This window comes from Mandrillus leucophaeus, unplaced genomic scaffold (assembly GCF_000951045.1).
Source record: "Mandrillus leucophaeus isolate KB7577 unplaced genomic scaffold, Mleu.le_1.0 Scaffold389, whole genome shotgun sequence".
Classification (NCBI taxonomy): Eukaryota; Metazoa; Chordata; class Mammalia; order Primates; family Cercopithecidae; genus Mandrillus; species Mandrillus leucophaeus.
The window spans coordinates 814,748-837,640 of record NW_012104131.1 but is presented as its reverse complement, the minus strand read 5'-3'; the positions used below and the strand labels follow the sequence as shown (position 1 = coordinate 837,640).

Below are 22,893 nucleotides of genomic sequence, written 5' to 3'. Positions count from 1 at the left end.
CATAAAAAAGGATGAGTTTGTGTCCTTTGTAGGGACATGGATGCAGCTGGAAACCATCATTCTCAGCAAACTATCACAAGAACAGAAAACCAAATACCGCATGTTCTCACTCATAGGTGGGAACTGAGCAATGAGATCACTTGGACACAGGAAGGAGAGCATCACACACCGGGATAGCATTAGGAATGATGTGATTCTTGAAACGTACTGTTAAATGGAAGTAAATACAAAATAACAATAGATTTTATGACTTTTAATTGAACCAATTGTGGTGTAAATGAGTCCATAAAGATTATAAATATAAAGTTCTTAAAAATTTTTATTTCATTACATGTATTTATTTATTATTCAATTATTCAGGTACATAATGTGAAATATAATAAAAAGATGTACAAAAGCCTCCACTTCAATTAGCATGGGTAGAGTAGATTTCACCAGACCAATGATCCTACTACAAAGAACCAGAAAAACAGTACAAAGTTTAAAAAGCATTTGTTTTTAAAGGCATCACAGAGCTACTGTATCAATAAAGAGCAGATGAGCCCTAATTATAGAAAGAAGAAAGTCAAGAATATGTTCAGAATAAAAAGATTTAACATGTGAATTCTAATAAAAAGAAAGCTAGTATCAAATTAGGCAAGATATATAACTTAGGATGGTTCATAACAATAGAGGGATCAATACTACAAGTGTACATCTATATGTCCAAAACAATGGGTCATCAAAATATATAAAGCAAAACTGATGACACTAAAAGAAGGTTTAGAAAAAAAAGCAATCATAGTGGGATAATTTAACAACTTATATCTATAGTTAACCAAAGGAAAACATCTTTGCTATATCACTAAGGCTCCCATTGTAGATGGGAACAATGGTAATAACAAACTACAATTGCACCCAGCTACACCATATGACACATGCTTTTCAAGTACATGTTGAACACTGTCGTAGATGGTGGAGTTGTCTACAAAGAACTCCTTTACTGGCATATCTAACTATTTCACAGCAACCGAGTGTTGCTTGATAACACACAACTAAAGCCCTCTCTGGAAAATTGCCTCTGCTATAGGAGAGCCACCCCGCCTGAGAGGCAATCTTTCCACTTCTAGAGGGACCCAGCACAACCAACGGCTGAGTGGAATAGAGATATAAATGCCAGCTCTCTTGAGTCACTCAAGGTGAAATTGTGTGGTGCAGTTTGGGCTCCAGAGCCTCCCTACAAGATCAAGCTGAAATGAGTCTTTCTTGAGGATTATGAAGAGGCCTACAATAGGGTAGGTGTCTTTTAAAAACTCTCCTTAAGGTCTACCTCTACCTCCTCTCCTGGTCACCTGATGTATAAATAGAGTCAACTCTCTTCATTCAGTGGCCTGGGAAGTACCAAGATTGCTAAGGAAGGCGAAGGATTATGTACCAGAAAACCTGGTACCTATGCAGGACCTAGAAACATGTATTAGCAGGAAATGGAGGAGCTTTCCTGGGAGGGGATCCAGAGAGGGCTGCGTATCAGTTTCCTGTTGTGACTGTAACAGATTACCACAAATTTAGTGGCTTAAAAACAACACAACTCTATATACTCTCATTCTTGATGTCAGAAATCACTGGGCTAAAATCGAGGTGATGAGAAGGCTAGTTCCTTTTGGTGGCTGAGGAGTCTCAGTTCCTTCGTTTTTCAACTTCTAGTGACTGCTTATACATTTTGGCCTGTAGTGCGTTCTTCTGTCTTCAAAGGATGACACCCTAATCTCTGCTTCTATCCTCACATCACCTTCTTTTCTGACTCAACTCCTATAGAAACTCTTTTGCAGGAACCATTGTGATTATATTAGGCTCATCTAGATAATTCAGGATAATCTCCCTGTCTCAAGATCTTTAATTTGATCAGATCTGCGAAGACCCTTTTACCATATAAGTTAACATTCAAAGGTTCTGGGGATTATGTCATGGACATATTTGAGGACCATTAATCAGCCTACCACAGGCTGGATCAAAGGGGATAGAATATGAAGCTGGATAAAGGGAAGAATGTGTTGGTATGGGGGTCACAGTTAACTCCAGCACCACAGGAATTAACATCATATTGATTCATTATATTGATGATATCATGTTAATTAGACCTGATGAACAAGAAATGGTAAGTTCTCTAGATGCTTTAGAGAGACATATGTGCCTCCTACTCTAAGAAAGAGACACAATGCCTGATAGGTCTCTTTAGGATTTGAAAGCAAAATTTCACACTTGCGAATATTGATCCAAAGATGCATTATTAGGTGATGCAGAAGATTGCTACTTTTCAGTAGAATCTGATGCAACAAAAGATACTAAAATAGGTTGACTATATTCTAAGCAGCTTTTCCATTTGAGCCATATGAAGATCCATGATGCTAGCAGAATCTGTGATGGAGAAAGGCATAGTATGGAGTATCTGACAAGTCCACTAGGTGGTACTTGTGTTTCCCATTCTCTCAACCTTAGGATAGGTGGATTCTGGGGTCTTTGCTCCCAGAAAGGGCATTAGGGTACATGCTATGTCTCCTACTAAAACTCAAGCTTAGATGTCATTTGCTCAATTTTTGATTTATTGTACCAGTCAACTAGTAAGAAAGAAAGAAGTTACCATACCAGCAAGGATAATTGACCCTGATCATTATGAGGAAGTGAGATGCTGTAACAAAATAAGAGGAAGAAGAAATACAAAAGTAACACACAGTTTGAATCTATTTTTAATAAGTCTGAAATGGATAAAACTAATCTATGGCAGTTGAACTCCACATGCTGGCTACCCTTGTGGAATAGGGAAGTAACTGAGGGGTAAGAGTGTTGTTCTGGCATCCTGGTAATGTTCTGTTTCTCAATCTAAGTCTGGAGAGGATGTGGAAAAATAGGAACACTTTTACACTGTTGGCGGGACTGTAAACTAGTTCAACCATTGTGGAAGACAGTGTGGCGATTCCTCAAGGATCTAGAACTAGAAATACCATTTGACCCAGCTATCCCATTACTGGGTATGTACCCAAAGGATTATAAATCATGCTGCTATAAAGACACATGCACACGTATATTTATTGCAGCACTATTCTAGACCATTCTTTTCACTTACTACTCTCTCTTGATGAATTGTAGTGTAAATATGTAGATACCTTCTGAATTTTTAAAATACCTGCACAGAGTTCCATTGGATGGTTTTTTGTAGTATATAGTCAGCTATTACAGACCTTCTTTTCTAACCCTTTGCTATTATTACAAAACATTCTTCAGTGAATTACCTTGTAGAACCATTTAATGTGCAGATATTTGTAGAATGTTTTTTAGAATTTATATTCTGACTGCAGAATTAAGATTGTAGGGTCAAATACATTTGTAGTTCACAGATCCTTTAAAACATATGCAATAGTTCCCTTTCCTTTGATAGGTACCAAAGTACAAGCATATTATAGCAGTTTTGGATGTGCAAATCATTAAAATGTTTCACACATGAAACTTCATTAAAATCAGAAGAATCCGGTATCTATTCACATTCCATTTTCCCACTGTCATTCATATATTTTGAAATTCAATATTGCAAAATAATATATTAAAAATCAATATTAAATTTAATATTGAGTGATGCATATATAAACTTTCTAAGAAAGTATAATATTTAGATTTTAAAACTAAAATCACAGAATATGAAATTCGGTGCTATTTGGTGCTATACTAAATATCCTTGAAAATGCAATCCTGGTTTTGACTTTCTAAATTAACAGAATCATGATACATTTGTTCCCAGAAAAGTATCAAACAGCCTGGCTGCCCACTTACCAGAGTACCGGTGCTGAGCAGAGTAACAAGGCCAATAAAACACTTAAACCAATTGTTCTCTACAATCTTGCAGCAGGTTTTCCTGATGTTCTGCCAGATTTTTCCTTTCTTGGATGCTCCACTGGTTTGACCAAGTGACGATCCGCGTCCACAACCTGTTAAGATTGGAACTGGTAAGAACAACAATCTAGAAAACTCATGAAAAAGTAAACACCTGAAACCTTCTACTATGTGCCACAGCAATTATTTATTTACAAATTCTAGTCCAGGTTGTCTCTGATTTACAAACATTTAATTTTTACCCATGGTGTAGTGACCACTGTAATCACTGACCAGAAAAAGGAAAACTGGACTTAGGAGTTTGGTAGTAATGAGAGGAAAGGCGTTGTGAAAGGCAGAAATGACCCAGAATATCTTGTCACTCTGCAAAACAGTCTGAGGGTAGGTATTCACTAATACTGCAAAAGAAAATACACACGGATATTTCACTTCTGAAAGTTACATTTTGATATAATGCCTGAAAATTTACTCTTTGAAGATTCACATGGCATAACATGCATTCCTGTTTAAAAACATAAACACTTATGAGATGCTAAGAGGCATAAAATTAGTTAAATCAAATTAATTGCTTTGATTCCAGTTCTTATGTGGCATGGAAATGGGAATTTTTATTGAGACTATTATGGAAGTAACATGGACTGTGGAGTACTTTGTGGGCATAGTACATGTGTACGGGACTGCACTCTATGCTTTGGCCAAAAGGGTTGGCAAAATGGAAACCTGAGGCTAGAGAAGAGGTTGATATACAGGTGACAAAATGAAGAAATGGAGGTAGGTGGAGTTTAAAGCCAAAACATTTTATTTTAGAATTTTGTCTTGTGTTAAATAATACTATGAGTAGTATTGTAGCAGTGGAATATTATTGATAATGGTGATTCCAAAACACATTTTTCATGCTGTAAGTAATATTGCGTAAAAATAAATAATGTTCATATTTGATTTTTTACTGGTAGCTATACCACTGTGTGCTTTAGAACAGAGCACAATTTAGGAGTAAAACAGAAAATTGGTATAGTTAAAGCAGCACTGAAATGTGTGTGTATACACATACACATGCACACATATACCTATATATGTTGAAGTCAAATGAAGTGTGCTTAGATCTCATGAAATAGAGCCAATATTTAAGTTACTCATATAAAAACGGCCTATAACTGTCAGAGGAAAACAAATGGTAATGGTGACATTTATATATTTAACGTGAATATTAAGAAATGTATAAAAATTCAGTCAATTGACTGACACACTGGATATGGAACATACATATATATTTTTGATATTAGAAAATTTTATTAAACTTGTACCTACATGTTGGTCTGTTTTAACAATGCATAATGATATTCTAGTTTAATAAATATTCAAAGAACAATTAAACTTCAACTTTAAAGATATTTTTCAATAAAATATTCAATAAAAATATTCATATTCATTTTACATATACACTAAAATGTGTACTTGCCAAATACAAAAAATTACACCTCACAAATTGTTTTACTAATTTAGCTTTAAACACACATAAACACTCCAGTGGCAACAGAGATGGAATTGAAGTAAATCAATTCTGTTTTTCTATCATTAGTCACTATACTGTCATTGTTTATTCATAATCTGTTGTTTCAAAGTAGGACATAAGCAGTACTGTAGAAGTTAGAGAAATGAACTAAGTCCTGAAATGAGCTGGAGATTCGAAATTCCTACTGTTCAATCAACAATTGTTAATTGTTAAAATAAGTGACTTAGCTGGTAGTTGAGTCTGAAATGTGCAATGCCACCTGTTTAAGAGAGTTATTTGAATTAGCTTCCAGGTGGAATATGTTTACTAAAGGAACATATACATTTTGACAACTTGTAATTAAAATTAGTTTCCTAGCAAGATTAACAAAATTTTCTTACCATTTTTAGGATGCTTTGATCTTTCACTTCCATAGAACATTTCTTCTTCTTCAGAGAGAGCAATATCAACAGTACTGCATTCAGATGAGCTAGACTGCTTTATTTTCTAAAAGGTGAAGTCCCAACAAAAATGTTGTGATTAAAGTTTCATTTACCCACAGTGGTCAAAGTTTATTTCATTTTCAAAAGTGAGAAAAATTTTGTACAGAAATAATATTGTTAGGTTTAAAAGACTTCAGGCCAATTTCATGGCTGATATTAAAATGCATACATATTGGTAAGAATTGAAGTTTAAAACACTATTGTATGATACTTACTTTAACCTAAAATAACACTTAGATTAAAATTAACGTTTAGTTAATACCACTTTGCTGCTTTAAGACGTATAGGTTGTCTCCAATTCACAAGAGGATTTGGGTTCCAAAGTTTTCTTGAAGTAAGTCACAAGTTTCCCATATACGCTATTTCAATTAGATGAGTAGAATCAAAACAAATCATCCTTTGATGCTAAAGATGGGTAGATAATAGTGCACTTAGGTTTCATGGTAAAAATCAGTCCAGATGGTCTTATGTATCATCACAGGATGGGATTTATCATGAAGTAAAATGAGGGAAAGGCACAACAAATAGGGATGAGGACAGGCCAGGGAAAGGGGCACAGCCTTATGAAAAGCACCCAGATGCAGAGATTGACCTTCTTTCTCACTCTGCTTTTGACTGAAGCTGAAGGCTGGGTAGAATAAGGTGGTCATTGCTTTATACAGGTAATAGTGCAAATGATACTCTTTGCCTTTATTTAAAATTATTTTCTCACAATGCTTTATTTTACCTTATTTTGAAATAAGTATACCATAAATCATTCTTTAAAATCACCGAGATTCTAAGGTTAATAGAATATAAGTAATATTTTCTAATTAAAACAAAAATTAAGACAAGTGTATTTTAACATTTGGAATGAAACCAATCTTATTTCGTAAAAATTAAGAAAAATATCTAGGTAAAGTAGAGTGCCAAAAAAAAGAAATTGTCAATATTTTGTCCTGCCTCTTGGACTTATACACAGTAAGTGTCAAGGAAATGTAATTAGAAAGCTATTTTTGCTTTAGTCCTTACGTGGTCAGTTGTCAGTAAATCATTATAGTGCTCAATTTAATAAAGTAAAGTATCTAGCAGAATATTATTCTTAAACAGATATTTTTATTATTTCCATTACTCTTATATATTCTTATTTATTTCTAATGAAATAAAATCTGTAGCAATATATTTATGTGAGACTAGGCATTAAGTAATTTAAATGTAATATTTGGCACTCAGTAATTAAAATTATACATCATACATTTATATTTTTAAAGAGTTGTAAAAAGCCTTGCACATATCCTATTTGATGTGATTTTTCCAAAATACCTGTGAGTAGGTATTATTCTAATTTTACAAATAAATCAATTAAGACTCAAATTATAAATCATTTATTTTGATAGAAGATTATTTAATGGCATAAGAAAGTGACCATAATATACTTCTGCATTATAAAAAATACAAGTTACAAAATACGATGTGAATTTTGATGTTATTTTTATAATAAACACACACTATATATATGCATATATATGTAAATACATATGCATATTTTAATAAAAATAGGCTGGTAGTACAAATACCAAAGAAACAAGGGAGTGTATCTCTGAATTATCAGATCATTTATATATTTTTGTGTTTTAGTTTTGACTGTGGGTATACCAACACCCTAAGGAGTCATGGGCTACATAATCTAAAAAGCACCTAACTAAATATATAAATAAATGAATATATCTTTTGTGAGTAGTCAACCAGCAAGACCTAATAACTATGCAGCATCAATAACTACAATTTCGATATTTACAGTTATTTTAAGTTACAGCTTTCCTATGTATTTTCATACTCCAGAATTTCTAAGGAGATTAGCATGAAGTTTTCAGGGAGACTCCAACATGATGTGCTGTGGCAAATAGCAATTTCACCCAGAAATGGATGGTAATCAAAATCTTTAATGATGATTGAGAAGTGTGCTGAGTAAGAATTTATGCCTGTTTTATAGTAATGGTATTAATTTAAAAGGTAAATTAATCTTAGACTATTGGGCATGTGGATTAAAAATGTTTCTCTAAAATAATGATGGCTTTAGTAAATGATGGAAGGACCTTGGATAATTGAAACTGAACTCCTGTTAGAAGACAATTTGTGAAGTTATTGTAGAGCGCATCTCCCAAAACAGAAGAGGTCTGGGAAACAAGATGGTGCCAGAGATGATGGGGACCGTTAAGAGACATTCCCTGACCCTCCAGTGCCCCTGAGTGATCTGAAATGATTCCCCAGTGGGGTCCAAAGTTAAAAGCCCTTGTACAGATGTGATCTCTGTAGGTGTAGCTTTCTATGAAATTGTACCTCCTTCTAAAACACAATGCTGTTTGCAAATGGAGACAATAAGACTGTTTCCAGTAGGGTGTATATTTTAGAAGCTAAGTGAACAACAGTATCTACCCTTCTTTGAATGCGACCCTGATTTTTTTTTAAGCCAGTGCGTTATAAAGCTACCAACTGTGCACAATTCAAACTGGGAGGTTTTAAAAATTCCTTTAGTCCAACTTAATTATAATGTCCAAATATGGGCAGAAATGATCTGACTTAAATCTTAGAATTTTAGCAAGCAAGAAGGAATTGTAACACTGTTCTAATTCAATCTCCCATTTTAAGATGATAAAGTCCATGGAAATTTAGTGATTTCTTAAATCATACATCTTGATTTTGAAAACTTTGGTTTCCTCAGTATACTTTTCAGCACCCTCAGACAGACTGGTCATTAATTTATAAAATGTCACAATTATATTATCTAATGTTTCCTAAGTGCTTACTCTTTACTAGGCATTGTTCTATGTACTATTATCCCCCCTATGGAGTAAACACTATTTTAGCCTCATTTAAATATGAGAAAACTGAAGCTTGGAAAGTTTAAGTAATTTGATCGAAAGCATAAATTCAGAGGCTAAGAGTGATGGAGCTCGAAGTGATGGAGTTAGAATTGAGTGGATAATCTGGCTGTGGAACTTCAGTGCTTCCTTATCAACAATACTATAAATCACCACTAAGCAATCAGGATATTTAAACATCTTACCTCCTTGCTGTCTCCATCACCAGACTTACTCTGAATCTCCTTATTATCCGGATTTTCTATATCAGATTCTCCTGAAGCAATTGGTACAGTTTCTGAGACACTAGGACTGGGGATAAGCGATTGGCTCTCATTTTCAGTAGTGTTTTTCTCTGTGCCACTGCTTTTTTCCTTATCCTTGAGGAGATCTTGGGCGTTGCTCAATTCAGAAATGGTATGGTCAGAAATATCTTCTTTAACATATACCTCATTTACATGGTCCATTGTGTCCTTTGGGACATTTTGTTTTTTGCATAGTATTTTAAGAAGCACATAGTTTATTCCTTTTTTAATCCTTGCCACTGCAAGCTGGAGATTTTTTGCTTCATTATTCTCTTCAGCTGTTACATCCTTGCATGAACTAAATGAGCTCACCAACACCAGAAACAGGTAAACTACCTAAATAAGGAAGTAAAATGAGGCTAAATGTATCTCATTTTGTTTCATTTTAAGTAATGAAAAGTTTGCTTACAAAACTGACTTGAGAACATTTAATATCTACTCTGTTAGCATATTTCAATAATACAATATATTGTAATTAATAACTGTAGTCACCATGCTGTACAATGCATCTCTTGAACTTGTTCTTCCTATGTAACTGTAATTATATATCCTTTGGCCAATAGCTCCTCAATCTCTACTTTCCACTAACCACCCAACTTCTGGTAACCACCATTCTGCTGTCTACTTCTAGAGTGTGAATATTAACCCATTTGTGCCTAGTGTTCCATTATTGGAAGGCTAAGCTTGTGGGAGTTATTTATGTCCTACTGCTCAAGGTCATTGCCAAGGTCTGAATTTTCACACAAAAATTGCAACTTCTGACATAAATGGGTTAAGTGTTCTCACCATTAAAACGATAACTATGTGAAGTAATGAATTTGTTAATTAGCTCTATTTAGCCATTCCACAATGTATGTCTACTTCAAAACGTTACCTTATACACCATAAATACATACAATTTTATATGTTAACTTAAAAAATGAATTTGACCAAAAAAGGCTGATCTGAGATTTGAAAATGAAGTAGATGAACTACAATACTATTCAGTTCTTATCCATCTACCACAGTGTGTTAGGTGCTGCGCTGGATTTGTATAGCAAGAATTTATTTTAAGCTCATGACATCCTATGCAATATGATTTGTTTCTCTTTTACAGATGGAAAAGACAAGGTTTACAGATGTCAAATATCAAAGGATCAAAGGTTACATAGATTAGACCCAAGTCTGCTTTATTCCAAAGATTATTTTCTCACTGAGTCAGGCTGTCTCACTCAAGGTGAACAAATAAGTTGTTTTTTCCAGGCAGCTCATTTCACTTCAGCCCCGTTCTAGGAAAACATGTAATAATTCTGCAAACCCAGGAAGAACTATACAGGGATAGAGCTATCCATGGTCCTGAATATCATATCTAATGGCTTTTGTGGGATGAAAACACAGATGCTAGGAAGGTTAGTTGATTCTCTGTTGTAGTAAATTTGGTCAAACAAGAAACAGATAAGTGATGGAAGAATCATTCCTAATACTTGTAACTTATTTTGAACTCAAAGATAGTGTATATTTTGACTTTTACTGTCACTTAGAAATATGATTAAGTACTGATCGCTTTCCAGAGAATCAGATTTTAAACTTGTTTATAATTGTAAGGCATACATTATAATTTTGGATAATTATGCTATTTATGTGTACATAAAATAAGTATGAGCATCTCCAAAGACTCATATTTTGAAACTTCTTTCAAAATTTTAGATCTATGTGAACAGTTGAGTTTCTCAAACACCCCAATAATTACTCTTTTTCTCATGGACATGCACATCTGGGAAAATTAGAACTTCCCACCTAATAGTGTTTAATCCTAATGGGTTACATTTACTTCTCTCTATCTAGATCTTCCTATTTCTTAGGAATAGAGAAGTTACAAATAAGACTTGTATAGAAAAATCAAAATATTTTGCAGTGAATAAAGTCATCAAATACATAAACTTAACCTTATCTATAGTTTTAGCATAGCAATAAAGTTTTGGTTATAAGATATATCAATATGGGAAATGTTTTGTGGGTGAGAGCATCTGAAAAACTGGCAGATATCTTTTATAATCCACAATGAAAGATTCTCAGAAGAGAAACATAAAACAGAAAGGACAATGATCAAATGCTAATAGCCTCTGAAATAAAGAAATAAAGCAGACTTAGGTCTAATCTATGTAACCTTTGATCCTTTCTGTTCTCCCATTAGCGTCTCCTTTGGCAATGAGGTTTACTTATAGATAATCTAGGCAGGAGCTGCATGGCCCCCGTAGGAGCCACACTATTAGCAACTCTATTATTCTCAAAGGACAACAGCTTCGTGATATAAAAGGGTGAGACCAGATATAATTTAAGATACTCAATTGTTTCCTTTTCTTCCACTGTTTGGCTAAGTATTAGGCACAGTGTGAAATAAGGGAAGGGTGTTAGTGTGTTTCATGACTCTAAGCTTCATATGAACGAAAACCATGTTTTCTCTTAATTAGACAACCAGCACACTGCTAGACACAAAATACGTAATAAATAAATATTTATTTTTAAAAATAATTGATTATAGAATGAATAAAAAATAGATTTTGTGCTAGGATTTGAACAAGAAAAAGTTTATGCTATATTAATCATATTTTTACGAAATTACATCAAAGATTTCTTATATCTTAGACACACATGTACACAAATATACACACATACATTCATATATATATGTATATATAGTGAAAATGTTCAAAGCCTAAAAATGAATGTAATCTTAAAAGTGCTAAGTGCTCTGAAACTGTAGAGTAAGATAAGAATTTTATAACCCTCAGAAATGCTACTGCTTTGTTCAGATGTGATCTGAATTAAAAATAGCCTACTCTCTTTTAAGGATTTAAAGGAAAAGACAGGCTGTGTAAGTGGCGCAAGTTACAGAGAACTGATTACTACTTCTAATTTGAGCATTAACAAAAAAGAGAGCAGAAAATGCAGAGATTTGTATTGTATAAACTCAGAGTAACTTTAGTCACAGAATCTGTAACTAGATTAAAAACATATATTTACTATTTTTGTGTTAGGAGAGAAAAGGTGAAATAATGTATATAAAACAAAACTTTTTTTAAAATTCCCCTGAATTTTCTTTTCTTGCACCTCAAAGATATCCACGTATTAGGTGAGAATTGAGCAACTCATAGCAAAATCAAACAGCATAAAAGAGAAAGAAAGTTCAAGATTTAAGTAATTACTTTCTGATTTGTAATCAACAAATAAACATGTATAAAGGAATTTAACATGTATTGAGGCTACTTAATTTTAAATTTCTTGAATTATATTTTAACATATATTTAATTTGGAATTATACAAATATATATGGAATAACATATGTCTCTACAACCAAATTTTTTATTTTTAAAAAGCAACTGAAGTTTGTATTAAGTTTTCTCTTTCTTTTATTTTCATGTTTCTATCCCTCAGTGTTTGGTTTATGTAACCAGTGTTTGGTTTATGTACATTTAAATGTAACCATTTAAATCTGCCTAACTAAAACTTGTTAATAATATTAAATAACTAACAAAAATCTCGTGAAGATATAGGGGTTAAATTTTTCTAGAGTGTAAAGAAAGGATTTGTGTAATTTATGAATTACTTATAGGGTGTCAAATGATTACATTTAAGTTATAACAACCCTACAAGGCAAGTACTGTTATGTTCATTCCTCTGTTAAGTACGGTCAGGTTTAAAGAGGCTGTGTAATATGCACAACATCATTTATTAAGAGATTGAAATGGTTTGTCTTTCTTCCCATCCAAATCTCATCTTGAATTGTAGTTCTCATAATCCCCACATGTTGTGGGAGGGAATCGGTGGGAGGTAACTGAATCATGGGGGCAGTTACCTCCACGCTGTTCTCTGGTGGGTGAATTCTCACAAGATCTGATGGTTTTATAAGGGTTTACCCCACATTCACTCTGTACTTCTCCTTGCTGCTGCAATCTGAACAAGGACATGCCTGCTTCCTCTTCCACCATGATTATAAGTTTCCTGAGGCCTCCCAAGCCCTGTGGAACTGTGAGTCAGTTAAACCTCTTTCTTTTGTAAATTATCCAGCCTCGGTTACGCCCTTATTAGCATCATGAGAATGGACTAATACAGTAAATTGATACTGCAGAGAATGGGGCACTGCTGTAAAGATACCCGAATATGTGGAAGTGACTTTGGAACTGGGTAACAGGCAGATGTTGGAACAGTTTGGAGGGCTCAAAGAAGACAGCAAGATGTGGGATGTTTGGAACTTCCTAGAGACTTGTTGAATGGTCTTACCAAAATGCTGATAGTGATATGGACAATAAAGTTCAGGCTGAGGTGGTCTCAGATTGAGATGAGGAACTTGTTGAGAACTGGAGCAAAGATGACTCCTTTAGCCGTGCTTTAGCAAAGAGACTGATGGCTTTTTGCTCCTTCCCTAGAGATCTGTGGAACTGTGAACTTGAGAGAGATGATTTCGGGTATCTGGCAGAAGAAATTTCTAAGTGGCAAAGCATTCAAGAAGCAGAGCATAAAAGTTTGTAAAATTTGCAGCCTGATGATGCAGTAGAAAAGTAAAACCAATTTTCTGGAGAGAAATTCAAGCTGGCTGCATAAATTTGCATAAGTAATGAGGAACCGAATGTTAATCACCAAAGCAATGGGGAAAATGTCTCCAGGGCACATCAGAGACCTTCATAGAAGCCCCTCCCATAACAGGGCATAGGCCTAGGAGGAAAAATGGTTGTGTAGTCTGGGCCCAGGGTCCCCCTGCCCTGTGCAGCCTAGGGACCTGGTACCCAGTGTCCCAACTGTTCTAGCTGTGGCCAAAAGGGGCCGAGGTATAGCTTAGACCATCACTTTGGAGTGTGCAAGCCCCAAGCCTGGGCAACTTCCATGTGGTGTTGAGCCTGCGGGTGCAAAGAAGTCAAGAATTGAGGTTTTGGAATCTCCACCAAGATTACAGAGGATGTATGGAAATGCCTGGATGTACAGGCAGAAGTTTGCTACAGGGGCAGAGCTCTCATGGAGAACCTCTGCTATGGCAGTGTGGAAAAGAAATGTATGGTTGGAGCCCCAACACAGAGTCCCCACTGGGGCACTGCCTAGTGGAGCTGTGAGAAGAGGGCCACTGTTCTCCAGACACCAGAATGGCAGATCCACTGACAACTTGCACTGCACCTGGAAAAGCCACAGGCACTTAACACTGGCCTGTGAAGGCAGCTGGGATCAGTGCTGTACCCTACAAAGACACAGGGATGGAGCTATCCAAGGCCATGGGAACCCACCTCTTGCATCAGTATGCCCTGGATGTGAGACATAATGCCAAAGGAGATCATTTTGGAACTTTGAGGTTTAATGACTGCCCTATTGGATTTCAGACTTGCATGGCAGCTGTATCCTCTTTGTTTTAGCCAGTGAATCCCATTTGGAATGGGTGTATTTATCCAGTGCCTTACCCACATTGTATCTAGTAAGTAACTAACTTGCTTTTGATTGTACAGGCTCATAGGTGGAAGGGACTTGTCTTATCTCAGATGAGACTTTGGACTTGGACTTTTGAGTTAATGCTGGGATGAATTAAGACTTTGGGGGACTTTTGGAAAGACATGATAGTGTTTTGAAATGTGAGGATATGATATTTGGGAAGGGCCAGGGGTGGAATGATATTGCTTGGCTGTGTCTCCAACCAAATCTCATCTTGAACTGTAGTTTCCATAATCCTCATGTGTTATGGGAGGGACTTGGTGGGAAGTAACTGAATCATGAGGGTGGTTACCTCCATGCTATTCTCATGATAGTGAGTTCTCAGAAGATCTGATGGTTTTATAAGGGGCTTTCCTCTGCTTCACTACGCACTTCTACTTGCTGCCACCATGTGAAGAAGGGCATGCCTGCTTCCCCTTCTGCCATGACTGTAAGTTTCCTGAGGTCTCTTCCACCCTATGTAAATGTGAGTCAATTAAACCTCTTGACTTTATAAATTACCCAGTGTCAGGTATGTCTTTATTAGCAGCATGAGAATGGATTAGTACAGTGACAGAACTGAAATTTGAACCCATGTTTCTTTGATTCTGAACTCTGCTTTTTCTACAGCTCAACAAGACATAGAACTATTTAAAAACCAATTCATTTCCTTTGGCATATAATAATTTTTTGTAAGGTTTCTGCATAAGGCTTAAAATTACTGCTGAGTTTTCTTAGAAAAGACAAAACTAATTTTTAAAAATGTGAAATATCTTCCTTTTACACTAAACCACATTAGAAGCATGGAGGTTAAAAAGATCAACAACTTCAAAGATTATCTCCTTATATTTTTCCCCCTTCTACTTATTCTACTGCCATTATCATGATGTTTCAGAGTTGGATGACTACTAAGAAAAATTAAGCTGGAAGGATTTAGTGAGCCAAGAAATGTGATGGCCAATCAATTGGAAATGGAGGTTCATGTAACTCCATTTATCCTGGAATCCCTCTGCACACTGATGAAGTTTCTGGTTAGTAGAAACAACAAAAAATAGAAATAGATTGGAGTTCAAAATCAAAGAAGCAGGAATGTTTAGGCAAATACATATATTATATATTTATGTGTTACATCATACATATATGTATATATACATATATGCACATATATGTGTGTGTGTGTGTGTATATATAATGCCTTAGTATTTCTGCTTCTTTCCCTTTGAATTATGTGTATGTGTGTGTTGTTGTTGTTGCTTTCCTCAACAGCCGTAACTCTTCCTTTTGGAAACAGAAATATATAATTTATTTGGGAAATTACACTTATCCCCTTATTAGTCATAGGATTTGGGTTTGATCTTATCCCATCTCCAGCTGTAAGAGAGAGTTACGAACAGTTTAACATAATAAATGCATTCAACATCCTGGGCAATGGAGACTAGTTAAGAATGGGCATATGATTCAGCTAATGAGATAATAGGAAAAATCGGCTGTGGCTTCTAGAAAACAAATTCTTTCCTCTATTAGACTTGATATAACACAAAGATGTGAAGTTTTAGACTGAAGCAGCCATCTTGATAAAACAGAGGGTACTAGCTAGCAACGAGCACAGAGAAAAACAGAATTGAGATCTACAAAGACCTCTCTATAATGATCCCATTTAATCATTTGTGTCACACCCAAACTGAAGCAAGATCTATATCTGATATTTTGAGTTATGAGTTATGTATGCTGATATATATGATCATTTCTTGTTTCAGCCAGTTAGAGTGGTGTTTTATATCACTGGGAATGAGAAGTGTACTACTATAACTACAAAGGGCAGAAGATATTGAAGTATCTTTTACATGTTGGGCACTGTTCTAGGTTTTATAATAAAGAGGAGAGTTATGGTCCTTTCCCTCATGGTGTTTACAGTTTAATAAAGAACATAGAGAAGTACATTAACAATTAAATACAATGCTAATGTGACAATTGTATAAGGGTCTTCTCGAGGTGAAACACAAGCAATATGGACAGGCAAGGTAAAATTGAGTCTAACCTGAGATTTTTTTTCAGCCTTTTGGGAAATGTACTTGATCTTTATGACATGAGTAAAAAGAAAATACCAAGTCTTGTATTCCCATAAGAATCATTTTTTAGTAAGCCATATCTTTTTCATAGATGCAGTGAAAGTTACTTATTTAATTCACTAAAACCACTTCAGTTATTAGGAAACTTATAAGTGAAAGCTTTCTTAGTTAATACGTAACATTTTTATAGACCAGTGGTTTTCAATCTTGACTACACAATTTAATCAACTGAAGATTTTCAAAAAATCCTGATGACTAGGTCATATCCACATACCAATAAAATCAGAATCTCTAAGAATGTATTCTAGGCATCAGCATAGTTTTATTAATTCCCCAGGTAATTCCAATGCCAGGAAAAGACTGACAGCAGTGTTACATTTAAGTGCTTCTTAAAATTTAATGGGCACACAAATCACCTGGGAACAGTGTTACAATGTAGATTATGATTGCATAGGTCTGGGGTCTGGGAGTCTGCATGTCTAACCACCTTCCAGGTGATGCCAATATTACATTGAGTAACAAGGTTAGAAGCTAGTGCTATCCAATGGAAATATGATGCAATCACATATGCAATTTTAAATTTCCAGTGGCCACATAGAAAACACAGAAAAACAGGCAAATTAATGTTACTAATACATTTTATTTAACAAATATATTTAGTTAAATACAATATACAATTTGTATACAATAAATACAAACATATTTGTATTTAACTAAATATATATTTAACTAAATACCAATAAATAAAGGGAGACTATTGCATTTGTATTTACCTAACAGTATTTGTATTTAGTTAAATACAAATACAGTAGTCCCCCTTTATCCAGGGCAGATAAATCCCAAGACCCCCAGTGGATGCCAGAAGCAGAGGATGGTACCAAACCTCATGCATACTACATGATCTGACAGCCCAGACAGCTACTAAAGGACCGATAGGTAGCGTATACAGCATGAATATGCTAGACAAAGGAATGTTTCATGCCCAGAGCAGGACAGAGTGGTATGGCAGGAGATTCCATTACACTACCCAGAATGGCATGCAATTTAAAACTTATGAGTTTTATATTTCTGGAATTTTCCACTGGATGTTTTCAGACAATGATTGACCACAGGCAACTAAAACCACATACAGTGCAACTGAGCATAAGGACGACCTACTGTATTATCATTTAAAAATGCATTCAACATAAAAATTATTAATGAAATAGTTCACATCACTTTTTGTGTAAGACTTCAAATCTGGTGCATATTTTACATTTACAGCACATTTCAAATGAGACTAATCATATATCAGTTGATAATGGCCACATCTGGCTAGTGGGTTACTATATTGGACTACCACAGTTACAAACCATTAGATCCCATCAATGTACATCATGAAAATACCAAACTACATTATGCCAGTTTTCAAGGAAAATGTAAAAGAACTGACTACTCACCAGTAAATTTCCAATTAAAATGACCATCAGGTAAAAAGGAATACACCAGGATTGGCCTGCAACCTCCATACAGTCCCACAAGGTCTCTACCCACTCACCACAGAGAATTCGGAACACGTTCAGGTAGGAGTGGAAAAAGTCATGCATGTGCCAGCGTGGGAGTTGACAGTTTTTGTCTATGTGGCAAACAAATTCTTCATAATTCTGACCAAACAGCCTCATGCCGAATGCAGCAGAAAAGAACATGAATGTGAACAACAACAGGACCAAGTTTCTCAGGGTCACCCATGCGTTACTAAGGGACCGCATCAAAATCTGGAATGTTGGCCAATACTTCCCCAACTTGAAAATTCTCAACTAATAGAGCAATGTAAAATCAAAAACAAGAAACAAAGGACGAAAAACCTGGTCAGTGTATCAGCGTTATACACATATACATATATAGCGTTTAGAGTTTTAAGTATTATTAATATTAACTACTGAACATTCATTTTATGTAAAATTCTTAATACATCTTAAATATTTGATAATTTTGTATACTCAGTCTAAATATATCCTCTTCTACTGATGTATTTGTCAATTCCCATTAAGCATTATACTGCTACAATTACTCTAGCTTTATATTTTCATAACTGTTAGGGGAAGTATTCATTCTTTGTTTTTGCTTTTCACAACATATTGAATATTTTTCCACATTTTTCCCATATGTTGACATGAAAATGATATTGAAAGTCTTCCAGGATCCACTGGATTCTGATGAAGGTACTATCATGTATTTCCCTTTTAAAATAACATGTCAAAGACCAAACACAACATTCTAGGTTTAGTTTGGATAGTCCCCTTCCTTTCACTAGATTTTTAAAAATTTCTATTTATACAGAACAAGATTACCTTAATATTTTTGGTCACTATATCGCAGTAAACTTACAGTCAACTAGATCTCATACATCATTTTTATACAGGCTATACCTTCCTGACACTTTCTTTTCAATTTTTGTTTGTTTGTTTGACAGAGTCTCTCTCTGTCACCCAGACTGGAGTGCAGAAGCACAATCATGGCTCACTGCAGCCTCCAACTCCTGGGCCCAAGTGATCCTTCCACCTTAGCCTCCTGAGTAGCTGAGACTACACACATGAACCACCACTGTGACTTTTTTTTTTTTTAGAAGTGGAGTCTCACTATGTTGCCCAGGCTGATTCCAAATTCCTTGCCTCATTTCTTGACTTTTTCTAGTGTTCAGTTGTCTTTCTGGACTCAAGGGTGAGATCTTACATTTATCTATGAAAAAAATTAATCATCTTAAATTCAGTCCATTACCAGCCTTTAAAATATTTTGATACTATCTTTTAGCACATTTTCTGCAATTGCCAGTGCTGTTTCCATAAATTTGGTGACAACACCCTGTATATATTTCTCTTATTCATTAGCAAATATTATGGATGAGGATTTAAGATAGGATTCTGAATGAGCTGCTTTCTAGGAAGTAACCATTAGAATAAGATCAAACAGGCTTAATTGTTCTTAATTCCTGCTACATTCCTTCAACCTGTCACCAGAATGTGACCATGTATAACTTATCGAAAGCTTATTATTTCAATAAACATTATTCTAATAACATTACTCCTTTGTTTAATTTTCTGAGTCTCACCATTACCCTACCTCATAGACATACACTAATTTTTACCTAATAATTATTATAGTAACATTCTGCTGGCCTGACTGGTCTTCCTTTGTATCTGACATTTAGAAATACTCACCTTATTTTGGCTTCTTAGTGTCATATTAGAATTCTACTTTGGAGACTCCTAATTTTCTTGCTTTCCAAAATGTACTCAGTTACCCTGACCCTGCTTTCTAAAACTCTATCTTAAATTTCCTGCATATATGGCATTATTTCCTTTAACGTTGTGGTCAAATAACAGCATTGGAGACTGCTTACTCTTTCCTTGGCAATAAACTCTTTATATATTAATCAATTCATTTAACACTTCCAATGTCCCAATGGGATAGGTATTACTGTAGCCCCATTTTATGTCTGCAGAAACTGAGATAAACTTCAATCAAATAAAAGTTAGGTATTGGATTCTACTTACCATCCTGAATAATCGAAAAAGAGCCATTCCTTCAACATTTGCTAGACAAAGTTCTGTTAAACCATGGAACACTATTACACTATCAAAAATGTTCCAACCTACTTGGAAATACCCATATGGATGCATTGCAATTATTTTAAAAATCATTTCTGCTGTGAAAATTCCAATGAAAACCTAAATGAAAACGAAACACACAGGTGAGAATATGATTCCAAGAGCTGTATCAGAATCTTCACACAAAAACTCTGCAACACACACTGTTTACTTGTCACTGTCACACTCTTCACAGCTTCTCTGTCAAGATCTGGTTAGTTGTGGAGTCTGCATTATAAGGACAGACTCATACATTTTATTCAACAATCTAATGTCAAACATTATATACAGAATCTTTTATTATTTTAATAAAATTCATCCTAGAAGAAAACAAACGAATATTTCAGGGTGAAGACCTTTCAAGTTTGAATGATTATTTTTGAGGTACGGAGCACATGATATGATATTTAATTTTTCAACCTCTGAAAAAACAGCATGAACCTATGGAAGCTGTCCTTTAAAAACTGTACTGGCAGAAATCACTAAATTGCTGTTTCGGTACCAAATAAATGTATAATTTGAAACTTGTTGCAGTTTGGCTGCTTTTACTAGTACCAAGCAACTAAACAACAACAACAGGGAAAGAAAATACATTTAAACAATATACATTTGCTTGAATGTGAACTATTTTTAAACTCACAGGAATTTGCTTTGTCTTTTGAATTGTATGTGAAAAAGGACAGGTGAATCTCAAAAATACCAGGCTAAAATGATAAGTTCCAATCCTGGGCAAAGATACACGGTTAGAACAGACAGGGCCAACTGCTGCTTTAATCAGAATTAAGAATTCAGGAGTCAGGTGCTTGTTATTTCACCTCTGCCCTACTCTGATCTATGAGCTAATGGTACCAAGAGATTGTATATTTGGGAAGGGAGGGGCAATAAAGAATTTCCATGTAATGTAACTGCCAAGCAGCTGGCTATGAATCCCAAATTTAAACTGGGGAATTTTAAATTCCAGCTGTAAAACTATTCAATGATAAGAACATTTACAAAGCAGGGGTTGGAGGGATAAAGCACAAACACGAGGCTTCATTCAATAATTATGCATATTGCCACACATTGGAGTTACAGAATAAAATAATGGGAATAATGATGAACAAAGAAAAGTTCAATGATAAGAAACTACAAGTGAAAATAATGTACAATGAGAGTCTTACCAGGTTTCCAACGTTGAGAAGATTGTTAGTTGACTTACTCATCGGATAACGCTCCAAGGCCAGAAAACATATGTTTAAAATTATGCATATGATAAGGAAAAGATCAGTAAATGGTGCCATTACAATCCTATGGACAAATTCTTTCAATTTTGACCAACAGGGAGAACAATTCCATATCAAGAAAGTTGTCGCAAATTTATACCAATATAATGGGCATATCTTCTTGGATTTTTCAAGTTCTGAAATGAAAGAATACAAAAGTTAAACATTCTGGCCAGGTGCAGTGGTTCATGCCTGTTATCCCAGCACTTTGCGAAGCCCAGGTGGGCGAATCACCTAAGGTCAGGAGTTCGAGATCAGCCTGGCCAATATAGCGAAACCTTGTCAATACAAAAAATAGCCGGGTGTGGTGGTGCCTGTAATCCCAGCCACTCAGGTGGCCGAGGTAGGAGAATTGCTTGAACCCAGGAGGCAGAGGTTGCAGTGAGCTGAGATTGTGCCACTGCACTCCAGTCTGGGCAACAGAGTGAGACTCTGCCAAAAGAAGGAGAGAGAGAGAGAGAGAGAGAGAGAGAGAGAGAGAAGGGAAACCCTCTCTTGGGCAACCCACTTTCTCAGCATGAGGAAGCTTTCTCTCTCTCTCCTTTCTTTTTTGTCTGTTAAACTTTCTGCTCCTTAACCCACTTCACGTGTGTCCATGTCGTTAATAATCTCGGCGTGAGACAACTAACCCCAGCCTTGCATCTGCAGGATGAAGCCGACTTGATCATGGTGGATAAGCATTTTGATGTGCTGCTGGATTCGATAAAAACAAGCAATGGGAAAAGGATTCCGTATTTAATAAATGGTGCTGGGAAAACTGGCTAGCCATATTCAGAAAACAGAAACTGGACCCCATCCTTCCACCATATACAAAAATTAAATCAAGATGGATTAAAGACTTAAATGTGAAACCTAAAACCATAAAAACCATAGAAGAAAACCTAGGCAATATGATTCAGGACATAGGCATGGGCAAAGCCTTCATGACTAAACACCAAAAGCAATGGCAACAAAAGCCAAAATTAACAAATGGGATCACATTAAATTAAAGAGCTTCTGCACAGCAAAGGAAACTATCATCAGAGTGAACAGACAACTTACAGAATGGGAGAAAATGTTTGCAATCTATCCATCTGGCAAAGGTCTAATATTCAGAATCTTCAAGGAGCTTAAACAAATTTACAAGAAAAAACAACCCCATCAAAAAGTGGGCGAAGGACATGAACAGATACTTCTCAAAAGAAGACATTTATGTGGCCAACAAAACATATGAAAAAAAGCTCATCATCACTAGTCATTATAGAAATGTAAATCAAAACCACAATGAGACACCATTTCACGCCAGTTAGAATTGGCCTCATTAAAAAGTCAAGAAACAACAGATGCTGGCGAGGATGTGGAGAAATAAGAACACTTTTACACTGTTGGTGGGAATGTAAATTAGCTCAACCATTGTAGAAGACAGTGTGGCGATTCCTCAAGGATCTAGAACCAGAAATACCATTTGACCCAGCAATCTCATTACTGGGTATATACTCAAGGGATTATGAATCGTTCTACCATAA

The 22,893-nt window shown here is 35.3% G+C and overlaps 1 protein-coding gene across 1 annotated transcript in view; it reads right to left on the bottom strand.

Annotated features, from left to right (window-relative positions):
* Nucleotides 1-22,893, bottom strand: part of SCN7A (sodium channel, voltage gated, type VII alpha subunit) — an 88,289-nt gene that overhangs the window by 21,692 nt on the left and 43,704 nt on the right. Inside the window, exons 12-17 of the mRNA XM_011990982.1 lie at nt 21,287-21,525; nt 20,034-20,207; nt 17,940-18,296; nt 8,903-9,337; nt 5,755-5,860; nt 3,802-3,956 (exon numbers count right to left, since the gene is read on the bottom strand). Of these exons, the coding sequence (XP_011846372.1) occupies nt 3,802-3,956; nt 5,755-5,860; nt 8,903-9,337; nt 17,940-18,296; nt 20,034-20,207; nt 21,287-21,525 (1,466 nt within the window). The remainder of the gene's footprint in view (nt 1-3,801; nt 3,957-5,754; nt 5,861-8,902; nt 9,338-17,939; nt 18,297-20,033; nt 20,208-21,286; nt 21,526-22,893) is intronic.